The sequence below is a fragment of the Cebidichthys violaceus genome, unplaced genomic scaffold, assembly GCF_023349555.1.
Source record: "Cebidichthys violaceus isolate CVI_PGR_0920_01 unplaced genomic scaffold, fCebVio1.0.p SCAF_6, whole genome shotgun sequence".
Lineage (NCBI taxonomy): Eukaryota > Metazoa > Chordata > Actinopteri > Perciformes > Stichaeidae > Cebidichthys > Cebidichthys violaceus.
The window spans coordinates 16,664,222-16,682,272 of NW_027176816.1; the positions used below are offsets into that span (position 1 = coordinate 16,664,222).

An 18,051-nucleotide genomic window follows, 5' to 3' on the forward strand; every position below is an offset into this window, starting at 1 on the left:
AATGAAAACACTGCATTTACTCATGTACAATTTTACCTTCCTTGAGTGTTTCAGTTTTATTCTTCTACTTCACTACATTCAGAGACAATATTGTTATTTTTACTGCACTACAGGCATGGGTTACGTTCAGGTTTTACATACAAAACGATTAAATAAGTTACAGCAGTTTTAGCACCATATTGCATTCGCTAATCAGGAGCTAATATAATACGACCAGAAGTATTTTTGATTTCAGGATTTCAGGATTTCAGGATTGGCTTCATCTCGCACAGTGAACGCGCATCCTCTCACATTGGGGGAAACGTATATGATCTCACGCGTGTCTGTCACGAAAACGCCTCATCAGCGGAGACGCGCTTTGATCCCCGTTTTCTACAATTACTACTGCTACTGCTGTGCTCGCGCGTACGAGAACGCGCTCCGTCGCTGTCATCAGTACAATCAGCATCTTCCGGTGGGGGGGGCGCAGGGAAACGGGAGGAGGAGGACGGAGAGAGAGAGAGAGAGGTGGAGAGAGGGAGAGAGCGGAGACACACTGGATACGGCTACGACAAAAAAGAAAAAGAAACATGCTGATGATGGAGTCGAGGCGGTGGAGGATGTCGGATTTACGAGAAAGGACTGTTGAAATTTGACAGAGGGCTCCCGCTGAAAACCTGTTCTCGGTTTTTTTTTCTTTTTTTTTTCTTCTCCCACCCTCTTTCGTTTCCCCCCCCCCCACCCCCCACCCCACACACACACATGCTGCGCGGACGCTGAAGGCGAGCAGAGGGGAAAAAAAGGGGGGAAGCACCCCTGCGGATGCCTCGGTAACGGTAACAACGGGCTCCACGGCCGGCGCGTCCTCATCCCACGGATGGTAAATATAAAAGGACACCCTGGAGACGGACCTGGACTGATGGATGAGGAAGGACCGCAGCTTTAACCCCCCCTCAACCACCAACCCACCCGCCCACTGTGAAATAAAAGAAAAATCCTGTCTGGATGGATTTTTTAAATATATTTTTTTGTTCTCAATCATTCATGGTGTAGCCCCGAGGAGACGCGCCTCAGACGGCAATGTTGAATCACTGGTCTCGGTCAATTATTCATTAGTGGTATAGGTAGGCTATGTTTTTTTTTTGTTTTTTTTTATTGCTTCAATGTAGCATTTTCCCCTCACTTATTTTATTTTTTTTTACAATGTTTAACCTCGTGATATCACGCACATATTTGCAGGTTGCGTTTTAACCGTGTGGTTATGTAGGCCTGTTTCAAAAGCCTTTAACAGCCACATAGGAGGTAGCCAAAGTGTGTGTGTGGAGGAAATTTAGGGCGCTTTGATATCTGGAGAACTAAAAAAAATCGGGGTAGTGAGAGGGGGCATTTTTAAAAGATTTTTCCTGTAAGAGTCTAAAAAAAGGAGGAGGACTGGGGGGTGGAAAGAGAGATACGAGGAGAAAAAAGAAAGAAGAAAAAAAAAAAAACCAAATATGTTGCCTTCCCAAGAAGCCTCCAAGATCTACCATGACAACTACATGCGCAACTCCCGCGCCATCGGCGTGCTGTGGGCCATCTTCACCATCTGCTTCGCCATCGTCAACGTGGTGGTGTTCATCCAGCCCTACTGGATCGGTGACAGCGTCAGCACGCCGCAGACCGGCTACTTCGGTCTCTTTCACTACTGCGTGGGCGCCGGGCCGTCGCCCAGCCGGGAGCTCACCTGCGCGGGCAGCTTCGCCGACTTCGCCTCCATCCCGTCCGGCGCCTTCAAGGCGGCCGCGGTGTTCGTGCTGCTCTCCATGGTGCTGATCCTCGGCTGCATCGCCTGCATGGCGCTTTTCTTCTTCTGTAACACCTCCACCGTTTACAAGACCTGCGCCTGGATGCAGCTGCTGTGCGGTAGGGCAAACCTTGTCACTTAGCCTACATTTAAAAAAAAAAAATCAAGACCTTTGATGAGTGGGGAAACCCCATCCTAAACTCAGATGACCCTTCTGGTTTAATTGCACGAACCGCCAGCTTGCAGCACATACAGGGGTGTTGGTGTTGTATCACAATTTGACATCTTTTATGAATGCATTTTTTTATATGAGTGCATTCTACTTTCCGATAACCGGATTGATCAGACCATCTGTTTACCCACAGTTCACTGCTGCATTGACACCTTGTTCAGTCCCTGATCCACCAAAATCTGTAGGTCTCTAGAAGCTCAAATACATATAATATTCTTATTCCAGACTATACATAGAATTATTGCAAACCCCCCCCCCCCGTCCGCGTGAGAGACTAACTGGTGTGACATCATCAAAACATCATCACGGACTTCTGAGGTCAGTGTGCCAGAGTGGCACCGGCTCGCGCTCCTGTAGAAATGTCGTATCGCGTGAGAGTTCTCGCGGGTGGACGTGAGATTAAAAAAGGTGTTTGTGCGGCAGGTTTGCTATTGGCGTGAAAAACACGCTTCGGTTTAAACTGGCGCAGGCTACGTTCTGTTGCGGTTAATTAGGATGTTTTTTAATGGATGCAAATGTCATTCGTTCATCCATTCGCAGCTCGCCGTGCACGAGGCGGTGTGATGTGATGCCGTTTGAGGCTTACGTCGCTGTTTGATATGGAGTGAATCCAGGTCGATTGGATTACATATACATTTTTATTTTTTTAGGACGGTGATGTTTTTGTCTTCTGCTCTCGTGGGCAGATTACAGTGCTACCTTCACGGACAATACAACTTTAGCGATGGCGACAAGTGTAACTTTGACACGTTTAGGTTTGTGGAGGTGCCAGAGCTGTAGGACCCGTATGGAGGTGGTGTTGTGTGAGAAACATGAGATAACATGATAGGGAATGGTTAGTCACTAACAGTACCAATATTTAGTTGAGTTTATTTTGCACAATTCAAAAAAATACACAAACACAACAAAGAAAAATAATGTCACTGTGCAGGGAGATGCAGAAAAGCCACGGGGCTTACTTGAAGCCTCCACCATACAATATTATAATTTCACAATATTATCGAGAACACAAAATGAATATACATGAGATATGACTATGTAATATTGATGACAAAGTATTTAAACAAGATAGGATGTATAATAACAATAACAATACATTATCAACAACAACCAAAAATATTATATGGGTCAAATTCAGGTTTCATTTGATTACTAATAGTCCATCTACAAACGTTATTGTGTACTGTAAAGGGGGGAAACTAACACGTATTTTAAAAAATAAATCAATAAAATAAGTTGATTACTCGATAAATAATCAATTAAATCAACAAGCAAATATAAAATATGTATATCACAAGTACCCAGAGCCCATGGTGACATAATATCTTGTTTTCAAAGATGATCAGTTCACAGAGAACCAGCAAATATTGACATTTGGAATCAGATCCTATTTTTTTGTTGCCATTTTTGCTTGAAGAATTACTTGACGAATCAATTTAGAAATAATCATTGCAGATGATTGACGATCAACTAACTAATTGATTGTTCAACTAATTACTTCAGCTCTTCTTTCTTGACTTTTTTAAGTTTTATTCCACTTTCAGGATAAAGACTCTGATGCTCATATTGACTGATTATCCTAAATAACCCGCACAGGAACATTCTTGTCTGATTTATTGCTACTGTCTTTTTTGAAATGACACTGATCCCCAGTTATCTGTTCGAACATCTCGTGGCCGAGAGAGTAAACTGACCACGTCAGCAGGACTTAACCTCTGATCAGCCAGAGCAGCACCTACCACGATCTCTCTCATATGCACAGTTCTAGTGAGCCTCCTGTATGTATCCGACTCCTTCATAAGCCAATCAATTTGATAAATAGGCCAGGCAGAATAGCGTGGGAGTCAGTTTTCTGTATGGAAACAGTCAGCATACTAAATGAGAGGGAGGGAGAGAGGAAGGGAGAGACAGAGAGGGTAAGAGAGAGAGAGAGAGAGAGAGAGAGAGAGAGAGAGAGAGAGAGAGAGAGAGAGAGAGAGTGAGAGGGAGATCAGCACTTTTTTTCCTCCTGTATTGTTCCTTTCCTCATCCTCATCTGCCCACTCCGTGCTCTGTTCTGCCGAGTGTGTCGAAAGGGTTTTGGTGCTCTACAATCAGCATGAATTAGACAGAATAGCGGAGGTACAGTTTTTTTTTCTATAAATCTTCATGACTTCACAGGAATTGAACCCAGGTCTTTCCACAAACCATTAATCAAATGAGACACTGAGTAAAAAAAAGCAGCGGTGGATCCTTTACAGAGGTAGCAAAAGTAGCAAAGCTGCAGCATAAAATGCCCCCATTACAAATAAAACTCCCGCATGTAATGGGGTATTCCCACCAAGCGCAAAGCGAACATTTTTGCGTGGAACGATTACATACAAAGTCGCGGCAATCATGCGAATAGACACAACAAAACTACTTGATTATGTTTAGTAAAAACTTATGATTTGGCTGAAAATGTGTAGGTTTTGTTATGTAACTTCAGTTATGTAGGTAACGTTTAAAAGTAACATTGAAAGAAGTCAAAGCTGTTTTTTTAGTTTCATACAGGACACAAACAGCTGTCTACTGGGTGAAAGTCCTGTGTTTGTTTGACCCACCCACCCCGTCCTCTTCCCTACACAGACCTCCACAGATTATCATTCAAAAAGTATTTGTGATACATCAAAAACAAACGTAATGCGACAAGAAAATATGTTTCCCAGACAATACAGTTTTGTTGTATATGGTAACGTAACATTGGGCTGTTGTAGCTGTTCAAGGCGAAGCTACTTTTAACTGTTAAAATGTACAAAGACTATTCGAGTGACTCAAAACACCAAAAACAATGGCAGGAAACTTCCCAACTGGCTTGATATTTATTTGGATAAACTTACCACATACTGGGAATCTAAATGGTAATTTTCTTGCATGAGAAAATATTACAAATTATTTTAAAATGATATTATGATATATTAACACTTTTATTAATAGTACTCAAAACTTTCTCTGAGCTGAAGGAAAACTATTAACTATTAGTAGTGAAACTAGTAATACTGTATACACAGTAAAAGTTAGGGTTGGGGTTAGGTACTTCAAATTTGTACTTCTTAGTGAAGAGTGAAACGTGAAGCTTTTCACTATCTGCTGGATAGTTTTAAGAATATGAATTCATACAATTTTAATTTTGATATTTCATCAGTAAAATCTGAATCTGCTTTGTAACCAGTAACATCTCTCTGTCAGGTAAATGTAGTACTACCATGTTTTTCTCTGAAGTAGAAGTACACATTAAGTAATATACAGTTGAGTTGCATAATTTTGTAAGTTTTTTTATATACAGGGTAAGTCCCTGTACATCAAAAATTATGAACAGTAACTTAATTCAATATATTGTTGTCTATCCGTCTGTGTGTCCTTCGCGTATCTCAAGAACCGTTCATCCGATCTACTTCAAACTTGGTGCATGTGTTGCTGGGGGCCCAAAGACATGCTGTGTCAAATATGGTGCAATATGGACGCGCAAAACGTTCAATATTAATAAACTAACTAGCAATAAGTGACAGCGCTCTTCGCAGCAGAGGGGGCGGGGCTTCAGAGCGGCGGCTCATTGACTGCAGTTCCCTTTTGCTGCTGGATGCTGAACATGCTAACGTTACAACCGAACGCTTCTTCACTTACCCTGAGGTCACTACTGATGAGCGCTTTTCGGCAACGCTGCAAGGACACTTCCCGGGGCCAAAGAAATCGGCCCGCTTCAATTGGGGATGCACTTCGAACGGCCCAGCACTTGGATCAGGCGCGCCAAACAGTCGGCCCATTCCCAGCACGCCGTTGACCATGCCCATCAAAGAGTCTGCACTAGTAGATTAGAATAAGAGTGTATCTGTTGCTTCTGATGATGTAAATTTCACTCTTATTGTCAGGGTTCTCAACAAAAACATCTTGCATGGGAAACATCTCAACTAAATAACTTAATTTCAATCTCAGTATATATTAAACAAACTGTATTGCCTTCTACATGACTAGATCTTCACAATAGCATAAATTAAATCTTGGAAAAGTAACTGTATGTCTTCTAGATTTGGACATTTTTGACTTCCCACATATTCACAGTGCTGACTGAAATAAAATATACCTCCATTCTTTTTTTCTAAATCTAAATTGATATTTGCCTTCCTTTTAATCTGGGTGTACATGTCCGAGTTTGTGAAATTTAACTACTGTCTTTCCAGTGGATTCCAGTGTGGTGGAGGTAAAGTGTCTAATGGGCTTGGCAGACAGCCTAATGCTGCTCGCCACCTTGGAGATGATAGTTTAATCATCCACTCTGCCCTGCTGGGCGTCGCGGCAGGTCTCCTGGCATCGTGCAGCGCCAGAGTATACCACAGCAAATACAGCAAGGGCCAATTTGGACCGGCGGTGGCTGAGATACAGACCAAATGGACTGAGAGTGTCAATTAGGGAGCCCTTCAGGACCCCGATCGCGATGGTTAGCATGCTACTGCAACAGGAAGGTGAAACCAAAATGTTCACCCAATGAAAATGTCCTCATCCATTTACCCTCGTGTCAGCTTTACAGTAAAGTTTTAACGTCCACATAGGACAGCGGTTTTACTCTTGTAGCTACATGTCAGAATTCTAAGTGAATGGTTCTCTCAAATTAGGGAAACTCAGCAACAAGTACGCTAAAAAAATCAATATTGTGGTCAACTAATGGGACTTATTGGTTTATTCAAATGAAAGATTGAAACCGAGGCCAAAACACTGGGGCACAGACCTATTGGCAGAGCAAAGTGACACAGTGTGTCTTGGCTTCCATGAGCTGAAAATGGGCCAAAGTTGGCCCATAAGGTTAATGCACTTGAAAAAAGGACTATACGATGGCACTCATAACTCTTTGCAATAAAGAGTGTGCATATTTACTAAAAGGCCTAAAAGAAGCAATATTGTGCTTAGACATTGGACATTTAAGCAAAACCAAGCCAATGAAAGAGTCTGGAAAAAAAATGAATAAGCCACTAGCAGAAACTCGTGCACGCATGCTGCACTGCTCCTGCACTGCTCCTGCACTGCTCCTGCACTGCTGTTAGAAATACAAGAGGCATTGATTGCAAAATTGCTGCAGCAAAGGCCTGTATCACAAAGCTAGATTTGCAGGTTGTATGGCGTACTAACTGGACAGGGTTTGAACTTCTTTCTCATGCTCTCTTTTAACCATTTTATCAACATATCTTCACAAAACACTTCGTATGATATCCTATGAAAAGTTTTTCCTCATTTTTCATGCGTTTTTCCTACGAAAGCCGGCAAAACGTGTCAACTTTGTGCTCGTTACATGCATACGGTCTTTTCAATACAAACTTCCGTCTTCACAGGAAACTCAGTTAGGTTTAGGCAACAAAACCACTTGTTTAGGTTTTGGAATTGATCATAGTTTGGGTTAAAATGACCAGGAAGTGCCATTACTGAAGTAGGCAAGTTTTGTGACAAAAACATCAATGTTGACTTCCCGCTTCACACATGGACGAACTGAATGAAAGATCGCTGGTTGTTGGACCCATCTACCTTCCCTCATGCAGTGTGTGATTTAGCGGTCTTTATTACTTCCTCATTCAAGATTACAGTTTAATAGAAGGAGGATTAAAAGTGAAAAACAAAACAAATTGTAAACAATAATAAGAGTCAGCGGGGCAAGGAACAAACCAAATGTGGCTAAAAGCGGGAATGGTTCGGGTTATTGGCGAATCGACAGAAACCTACTAAGAGGTGACTTTCCTCATACCTTCCCCAAGTTATGTCACACCTCCATGGGAAATTGAATAATGGGCTCTTTTTACACTTCGAATCTTGACTAAGCAGAATTTTCCCTCCCAGGAAAAGAACAAGTGGAGGGCTAGATTTCCCAAAAGCACCCAAGGTCTGTGAAAAGCTTCGCCGCTCGCATCTTTGCTTGGATTTAGATTAATTCAGTGAAAAGAAAAAAATGCTCCTGGGAAAACTGCTAGAGCTTTACTTTTAATTCGCTCTTTTGAACAAAATTAATTTAGTGTAAGAAACCAGATTTTCACAGAGACAGAGAGATCTATTTTGTGTCTATATGTTGTTCACTTCGCCCATCTTCTCTATCTCCTGCCCCGTCTCTTCTCCCGTATCGTTTCCTTCCATCCCTCCAGCAGAACTGAGGTACCACAGGAAAGCTCAGTGAACCACAAGCCATTGCAGTTTGATGACTCTCTATTTATCCGCCATCAGCTCATGCCTCCATCTCTCCTTAACGTCTTTCCCTGTCTGTTGCAATATTAAACAGAACTAAGCAGGACATGGGCCGTGGCTCAGGGGAGGAGCTGTCCTGGGAGAAACGACCTGTCAGAGAATGGTTGGTTTGAGTGTGTGTGTGTGTGTGTGTGTGTGTGTGTGTGTGTGTGTGTGTGTGTGTGTGTGTGTGTGTGTGTGTGTGTGTGTGTGTATAAAAGCAATAGAGAAAAAAAGATGGAAATAGTAACTTGGAGGAATAGAGAGCGTGAATGAAAAACCATCCAATGCTAAAAGGATTGGACATCATGTTTGGCATTATATTATTAAAGCTATTAAATCATTCATTGTTTGGGCCACTTTTGGGGTAGCGGATCAATCTGAAAACACATGACCTTATGAAATGAACAAAACAGTCCCCTATAGACACCACTCGCACCACACAAATATGAACATTATCATTTGTGCGGAACAGTTTTTTGTGGCCACCTGACAAAGTTCACTCTCTTTTAGCTCTATTTTTGGTCTCCACCAACTCCTGAGGGGATACATCTGTATCTTCAGCTGCGAAATTGCTCCATTACATTCACTGACTAGTTGCAAAAAAAAGCGGCAGGTAGTGAGTGCACTGCTGCCTGCTGCGTCCAGAAATGGGGTTGATGAGAGCAGAGTTGGGGGGTCACAAAATCAAAAGAAGGAGCCAGAAGCTCTGTAGAGCTCAGGTGGACTGTGGGTAATAATTTTGACTGGAGCTGTCATTGCGAGCAAAACTTTTCACATTATACATAGCAATTTGATTAATTGTTTTGATAAGAATAGTAATTTAGTAGTAGCATAGTAATTAATCTGTGGCTAAGAGCTTGTCATGCAATTTGGTTAGCTGTTACCAATAGTGGGTTTAATGGGGGGAGGTCGGGGGAGTTGACCAGCCCTGGGTTTCACACTACTGTGACATGAAATATATTAAACAACAGTTTTAATTGTTTAGATTGATTCATTTGACAAAATTGAGTCACAAGTGGCAGAATTCTGTAAATGACACATATCCGTGTCCCATTTTAAATCTTTTCATGGATTCTATGCTACAGTCTATACAACTGCAAAAATATGTTTTAATAAAATCAGGTGGACAGACTCTCTAAGACACAAAGGTATTGGTAACACTTTATAATAACTACACACTATGAAGCATTAGTTAAGTATGAGTTACTTAATTCATCATTTGTAAAGCATTGTTCCTACATTAACACTCATTAGTATACAATTCACAACAACAGTTATACATGTTTTATTCTTGATTAATAAGCTTGTCTATTATGTGTTTCGTGATTATGTTTTCATACTTTATAAATGATAGATTCAGGTAGTTACTAGTCGTTAGTTAAGTATTTTGTGTGACCTCATCTAAAGTGAGGACTATCTGTGCCTTACAAAGCATTTATAAATGGCATTGCCGCTTGTTTCTCGGTGGTAAAGTAGCAGTAAAGGCCAGTAACACGGTGCGTGGTGATCCTGACGTGGATGCTTTATGAATAGTCTCTGAAAATGACTCCGCTACCAGCAACATTTGTAATTCTACCATGTTAGCTTTTCTTAAGATCTGTGCCTCCACAAATCTTAAGAAAAGCGTATTAATGAACAGACAATGATATATTCCTTAAGAACAGACTATAGTTAATTAGTGGCAACATATCTGTGAATCAGCATAGTGACACTTAATGTCGGCGATCAACTCTATATCATCTGTCGATGTAACTAATCATGCCTTATAATTCCCTATAATATGTATTTGTTAAATTTTTTTGATTCCTTTAAGTGGCCTACTCACTTGTCTGCACTCATCACATTCAGTGCACATTTACATTAATATTCATATCCATATGTCACATTATTAGCCAACGGCTCCACACTAGATGCTAGATGCCTCCAGAGCAGCTCCGTCTCCAACAAATGCAGAACGGAAAATTTGCTTAAATCTTACTTCTGACACTTCGTTGCACCCTGGACTCTCGTCAAAAGTCACTTCTTACTACATCTGCAGATACAGATGAATGGTTTAGTTTTGGCAACTAAAACATTTTGTTAAGATCAAGGGAAGATCGTAGTTACAGTTAACTAATTCTTTGTGTGACATTGATGTAAGTGACAGGGTGCAAGTGTCAGTGTTCTGCATGAAAGCAACACATCCATCCATCTCCCTGACCATCACACGTTTAGCTTTTCGCCTCGCTACATAAAGGGAAAACTACATCCTGCTTTGGTACAGAACGTCGGCATTGATCGAAGATCTTGTGTGTGTTGTGTTGAATGGTCCAATATGAAAACAATTCCTGTAGATGCAGGTCTATTATTACCAGAACAAAACTGAATTACATTTACTCACGCACTGTACTTATTGTACAGTACTTATGTAATATGAGGTACTTTATTTGAGTATTTCCATTTAATGCTATTTCATACCTTTACATTTCTAAGGGAAATATTGTGTTCTTTTACTCCACAACATTTACTTGGCAACATCAGTTACTAGTTACCTTGCAGAGTCAAAAACAAAATACAACTCAATCAATTAAAATATGATGCATTATTATGGATTAAGCTACCCAGCAGTGTATAATATAGTTCAAATGAGCCCAATATTTATCACATAAAAGTGAACACATAGATGCATCAATAATTCTTATGCATTGTCCTTTTATGTAGTATTCTGAAATGGGCTATTCTGCAGAAAGAGTACTTTTGCATTTGGTACCTAGTATATTTTGATGCTAAAACGTATGGACTTTTACTTGCAGCAGAGTATTTTTACAATGTGGTATTAGTGTTTTTACCCTGTACAACGATGCCATGTTGCTGGAGACCCAGGCCGTATCGCTGGGCCCGCTGGAGGGAAGGGAGGCACGGGAGAACCAGAACCAGGACTGAGCGGCACATCTCCAGTAAAACAAAAGGTTTTCTAAAGGAGTCTGGTGCTCAGAAACCGCTACTGCTTTTGTCCACAGGGAGCCGCCAAAATCAAGACAAAATGAAAGTTCCTTGTAGTAGCTTTAAGTCATAGACTGTATATAAAAAGTGGACATAGTCATCGCGACACCACCCATTAGATTATGAATTGCCGTTATAAAGAGTTGAGTTCAACGATTTTGTCGACGCCATCTTGGCTTTTTTACAACCATTGAACGAAAGTTACCATATTTGGAATGCGGAGAAGTGACGTAGAGACGTTGTATACGGCTCTGGTAGCATCAGCGACCTGTCAATCACAGTCGCCCCCTGTTGGTCAGTAGAGAGAATGCATGTTTTAAGACACTTACGCATTGGCTTCAGTTACTTCAGGTTGCCACCTGCTTTTAGTAAAGGATCTGAATACCTCCTCCCCCACTGATAAATACTTGATAACCCCAAACATAATGACTCCCTTTTTGCAGACAGTTTTGTTGTTTAGTTTGCAGACTAACAAATCCTTATGAACTTCTTCATTTTGAAAAGGAGAAACACAGTGTTTGATAAATAAGCAACGTTCTCTGTTCTTGCTCTTTGTCACTCTCTCACTCGTTCACACGTGTACACACGGACCACCCGCCTTGTCCATTGTTGTTCTTAAAAGCAGTGTGAAGTATACTGTATGTGTCTTACTTCAACGGGAAAGCGGCAGAGCAATCGAACAAGAGCGCGTGTGTGTGTGTGTGAGAAAGTGAAGGAAACACAGCGAGTGAATGGGTTTGTGTGTGCATAATGTATGAATGCTTCCGTGTGTGTGTGTGTGTGTGTGTGTGTGGCCACGCATGTGTGTGTTCACATGATCAAGCAAGACAGCGGGTAAATGTGTATGTGACAGTGTGAGATTTGAATTATTAATGAGAATGTTTGGAGCTAGTGGGGGTTTTTTTTTGGGGGGGGGGGGTTCCCGCACTACCAAATGTGGAAAGAGGGCATACATGTGTTTTGTCGTTCGTCCATGTGTACATGCTCCGAACGTGCGGTAGCGCCGTTGCACACATATGGACCAGGAGCTAAATAGACGCTGCAGTGGTCGAGTTAAATATAGAACTACGGAGAGAGAGAGAGAGAGAGAGAGAGAGAGAGAGAGAGAGAGAGCCAGAGAGAGAAGAGGTTCCCCGAGGGATATCCCTGCCTCTCTCTCCTCTCTCTCCCTCTCTGAGATTTCTGGCCGGCTTTTCCCAACCAAAACGTACATGTTTTAATTATCAGCCGCTTAATAAATAATTCCAAAGTCACCGGGGTGTTTCTAAAAATACCCTGACAGCTGAATAATGGATTCCTTTGACCCTTCTCTGCGTTGTCACTCACTGTGTGTGTGTGTGTGTGTGTGTGTGTGTGTGTGTGTAAGAAAAGAAGCAGAAGAAAGAACGAGAAAGCCCCTGAAGCATGTTGATGAGATGTAGAAGTATGAGTGGAGAATTTCTCCACTATACATCATCCATGCTCCTCATTAATATGTAAACGTTACAGAGTAACGTACTGTATGTGCCTCAATTTTAACAAAAAGATGGATTGTTCATTCTCTTTCAGGAGTTTTAGAATGTTAAACAAGCTATTTTCTTTTGAAGATGATGATGATGATTTGCAGCTTATACAGCTTCATCATAAACAGTGGATAAGCTTTATATTGGAGGTACTTTGCGGATTGTTTTCAAAGGCGATCGGCGGCAGCGTTTGTCGTCTTGCTTTAGGACACAAATGAACAGATAGCCCATCCCCACAGATTTCTTCCGTGGGGATCGAACCTGTCCGCATTCTCACATGCCAGCTGACCATTTGGCTCACCCAAATAACAAATCTAGTTATGAATTAGATGGATTGGCCAGAGGGTATACCGATCTTTGATCCCTCAGTATCTCACAGAACTGCTTTGCGTGGCTCAATAAAAAAACGATGCTTTGGACTTGATGAGATGAGATGACACATTATATGGTTATGTGCAAACCACTGCAGGCCTGCCAGTCCTCTCTCCATAGCCGGGAGTCGTGCCAGCGAGCTTCCTCCTCAGTCGGTGAAGAACGCTGGGATGAGTGAGGAGATGATCAAGGAAGAGAAAGGGGAGAACGGAAAGGCTGGGTTTTCAATACCAAGAAATTAGTTTGGCATTACGTTTAATAATTTTTAGGCAATGGCAACAATTTGGTATAAAATTGAAAGGGTTTATCAGAAGCTCAGCTTACATTCCTAAACTATAATTATATTCATATTCAAACAAAAAAAGCACACAGATAATTAACACTAGGTAGAAGGAGTGAAGGAGTGTAAAGATAGATTGAAAGAGGGGAAAAGAAGGGTGAAAGATCTGTGCCAAGTGGGCCGGTGAACCCTGGCGGGACCAAGATCCTTGTAAAGTGCCCCTTCAGCATTACACCATCACTCACACACACTCACACACACACACACACACACACACACACACACACACACACACACACACACACACACACACAACAGGCTTGATCCCAAATAAAAGCTCTGTACATCGGCGAGGAGGCCGTCCATTAGATAGATGGAGGACAGCAGGCCACGGTCTAGACAGCTTTATTACATTGTAGACTGGACATGGTGATCTCTTTTAATAGAGTCATGCTCACACCTTTCCATTCTGCTGCTCTGTGGTGGACTTCAAAACTGATTCCATGAAGAGGCCAATGGTGTGAACAGTATGGTTAAAAACAAAGCCTTGTTGTTAGTTTTCAGACTTTCACGATGACTTTGATCATTTTGAAACGGCTTTTCAAATGGGGGGGGGGGGCAATGTGATTCTCCATTGGAAGTTGCACCATAGCCTCACCAAAAATATAGAACAATTTAACCAATGTTCTAAATTACTGGATAAGATGTGTGAAAACCGCACGCAACAACACTTCGTCTTAATCATCGCCTCAACCGGGGACGCTAATCTGAATAAGGTTTTAAGCGTCACTATGTAACTTGTGAACTAACAGATAAAACATTCTTACTCTTACAAATTAAAAGTTGAATGTATACGCATATGTATTGAGTTCAATACACTCACTAGGATGACCAATAGCTTGTGGTTGCTAATGTTAGCAAGTCCTCCAAATTGAAAGGCGAAACACGTTGTTTGTAATTGACCTCAAGAGCGACACATACAACGATTTTCTGATCTGGCGGCATGACTTGGTTATGTTCAAGGAAAGGTCATGGTCTGGGTTGAAATACTTTGTTTGGGTGTCGTGTCGTGGTTAAAAGAAAACAACTTTGACTGTCCAGCCCAGTCGCCAGGAAAAAATGTTGGCTTTGTATGATTCTGCAAACCACTACGATACATTAAATGTCAACATTTTACAGTCTGTCCAAACATGGAATGTAGTATATCGAGCGATATACTAATTATTGATGAGTTACGTGGTATAATAACGCGTATGAAAAGCGTCTGCTGAGGGCAGGTGGCAGGGGTGGTGGATGGGTCAAACAAACACATCACCTTCAACAAGTCTGCTGGTCATGTCCCATGTGAAACCAAAAGTAAACGTTATCCTTTAAACTTGTTACATAACATTGTTATGTTTGTTATGTAACTTTGATTAAGAAGTGCACTTAGTGCGGTTGTAATTCATTCACGCTAGTTCCATTGTTACGTGATGTTGTCACACTTGTTACGTAGTCAACAAAGGGCAGTTGTAATTTATTTATGCGAGTTACATTGTTAAGGGATGTTATTATGATTGTTACATAACTTAACATAAGAGAGTCCACTCAGGGCTGTTGTAATGTATTTACGCTAGTTACATTGTTACTGGATGTTGTCAGGCTTGTTTCGTAATTTAACGTACGAAAGTTCGCGAAGGGTGGTTGTTATTGAATTACGCTAGTTACATTGTTATGGTTGGTATGTTAATATTTTAACCCGTATGATGATTATTTTTTCTAACCTTGACCAAGTAGTTTTGTTGCCTAATCCTAACCAATCATTTCACAAAGTTAACCACATGGCATTGTGCATTTCTGCAAAGCGTGATATGAGGCCGATATAAAACATATGTTTGCGTTGACAACATTGACATTCAACGTGTCCCTTGGTTTGCAGACACGTACAACATCATTTCTGGCGACTGCATTGGACTGTCGGTAGGAAACAGGAAACGGAGAGCAGTCTTGTGTGGCAAAGTTTGCCATTTTGTTAATCCATCTTTCCGTACCAGGACTCCCTCCCATTGCGAACTTTGTCGCTCTATAATATCAATATCTGATTTACTGTTTTGCTCCCACTGACCAAGAGTAATGATAACTATGGAGGGTTTGTCGCCTGAATGTAAAAATGTGCTCTGTTGGGGCATCTGCAGTAGTGCCGTAGAACAGATACCAGCCCCCATTTTGTTCAACCTATCCGTCTACACAGGCAACTGACGTGTTACGCTATGCCTCCTGAGTTAGCTGACATTGACTCTTCTCAAAGTCCAACATGATATGGCTGTGTCCAAAATCACTCACTCATCCACCTAATTAATACTCCCAACACAAATGATAAACAGTTAAATATCAGTTTTATTTATAGCGAGAGGTGTAGGTCTATTCATCATCCTTTGCTGAGATTTTGGTCAAAAGCAGTACCCATAACATTCATTTAAATTCCATGAAGAATGGCAGGAAGTACAGTCCACTTGGTAGCAAATATGGAGGGATTGTGGACTCAGCTTCTAAATGATGGAGTCACCACTTTATTCTAGCCTTGACACTAGTTATTCACGCTGGCATGAACAACAGCCGCATTGCGATAACAATATGGGTGCTTGTTTGTCTTGATTGGAGATCCACGGTCATTCAAATCCACGTGTGAATGCATCGGTCTGCTTTTGAGAGAAAGCGGTGTTGATGTGTCAGCGTGCGTTTATATATGTATTACTGTGTATGTGCACTACATTGCATTATACTACCATAATTAAGCAACTCAGTCAGGGCGCATGACACCGTGTTAGATGGCGTCAAGGCTGTATACACAGAGTCAAGCTGCTCTGGAATACTAAGGAGCCTGGATCTGCTCCCATCAAAAATACTTCACACTGAATCTCAGAATACCATCAGTGTGCTATATAAATATATATAGCACACTGATAGTATTTTAGGACCTCTTTTGTAATCATTTGTTTGTCTAGAATGAAGAAATAGATTTGTGTGGACATGTAGATAAGAAAGTCTTGACAAACTGATTATGTAATAAGTCCATAAATAACTTCAGGGCGCTATAAATAAATTGGTTCGCAGTCATTTTACCTAGTTGGATCACAAACGTGTCCTGGCAACACATTTCAGAATGTTTTCATCAGTGCGATCTGCTTTGAAGCCTTGTTCCTAACAGCTGACGGGCTGCGAATGCTTGCGATGACAAGAGATGACGAGAAGTGAAGAACTGAGATGAGAAAAAAAAATGTCATAATGGAGCGGAGCAGCAGTTAGCCATCTTGCTCTCTCTCCCCTTCTTCACAGGACTCATTTTTCCTTTTCATTCTTCAGCGCTCTCTCTCTCTCCGCGTCCCTCCGCTCCCTCTCTGTTCAATCCCTCCTCTTGCCGCCTTTGAAGTATTCCCTTCCAAGTTCAGCATGCAGTGTCTTGAGAGAGTAAAGGGGAGGGAGGAAGAGGGGGGGAAATCCCCCCCAACGACTTCAAAGGGCTGTTGGAAGGTGGGGGGTTATTTTTAGCCCGCTGGTGCCCACTTTAACATTTGAGTTGAAGATGGAGGGGACGGGCAGATAGAGGAGTTGGGCACAGAGTATGTCACAGCGGTCATTACTGTCACACTGCCCTGCAGTACACAAAGAAAGGACTTCTCTACATCTGATCCAGCTCTACTGAATCAGTAGCTTTCAGCACTGTTTCACTGGTGACTTACAGGCGACGCTGATACAGTGCGAACGTAACACATCTGAATTGATTAATAACGCCTGAATGTTGATACATTTGATTACCAGTGTGAGTACCGCAGTGCATTTTGAGTGGTGACGTGTCGACTTTGACTCCTAAGCACCACTGCACACCTTCACTCTGGAAATGTTTCAGATTTAAATTCAGAACATTTTAAAGCACAAATTTACATTAAATCCTTGTGTCTTTTCGGCTGGTGAACAAAATTTGGTGTTTGTTCCACCAAAGCAAGATTTAATATTTACCACAAAAGGAAATGATTGGTTGAGGAGGATGAAGTGTCAGGACATGGCTCTGCATCCACATTTTCAGAAAGCCTACACTTAAGAACGTCGGACAAGTTTCGTGCCAGATGAGGAAACATTCATCAAAAAGCCATAAAACATGTAACCCGACGCTCATTACTCAGTTAATGATTTTTATCAGCTCTCATCTATGCTAATATCTTGCGTAAAGGTCATAAAAGAAGCTAATACTGTGATGATTTCCCACGACGATTACTTCCATCGCTTTTCTATTCTCTCATTACTTACCGTGTTAACGTCATTATGCTCTCTCCCATTACATTCTCTCATTACGCCTGCAATCATTCGGTCGGAGGAGCGGTCGCATTTTCCAAGCGGCGTGTGTCTCGGCCTGAAATACGACTCCTCGTGTTTGCGTGGTGCTCTCCTGTGCACGGAGAGGTGGTGACTAATCTGATATCCTCCCTCATCTGTTGCCACGAGTTCACCACCCACCATTCGCTCATGATGGATGAGTGATGGGAGAAACACGGGGTCTTCAGAGGGAATCACTGATCTGCCAGGGTAATACACTCAGATCCATCACCTTCAGACCCTACAAGCATAACATTTTCCTGCCCTTGTTCAATTCTTGCCCCGGACCTTTGTCTCCCTGTATTTCCTACCGTAAGCTGTCCAATGAAGGCACAAAACCTCAGTAGCAATA

The 18,051-nt window shown here is 41.7% G+C and overlaps 1 protein-coding gene across 1 annotated transcript in view; it reads left to right on the forward strand.

Annotated features, from left to right (window-relative positions):
* Positions 1-495: 495 nt before the first annotated feature.
* LOC137889487 (LHFPL tetraspan subfamily member 4 protein-like) overlaps positions 496-18,051 on the forward strand; it is a 30,330-nt gene continuing 12,774 nt past the window's right edge. The window contains exon 1 of the mRNA XM_068733368.1: positions 496-1,881. Coding sequence (XP_068589469.1) covers positions 1,473-1,881 — 409 coding nt within the window. The 5' untranslated portion in view covers positions 496-1,472. The remainder of the gene's footprint in view (positions 1,882-18,051) is intronic.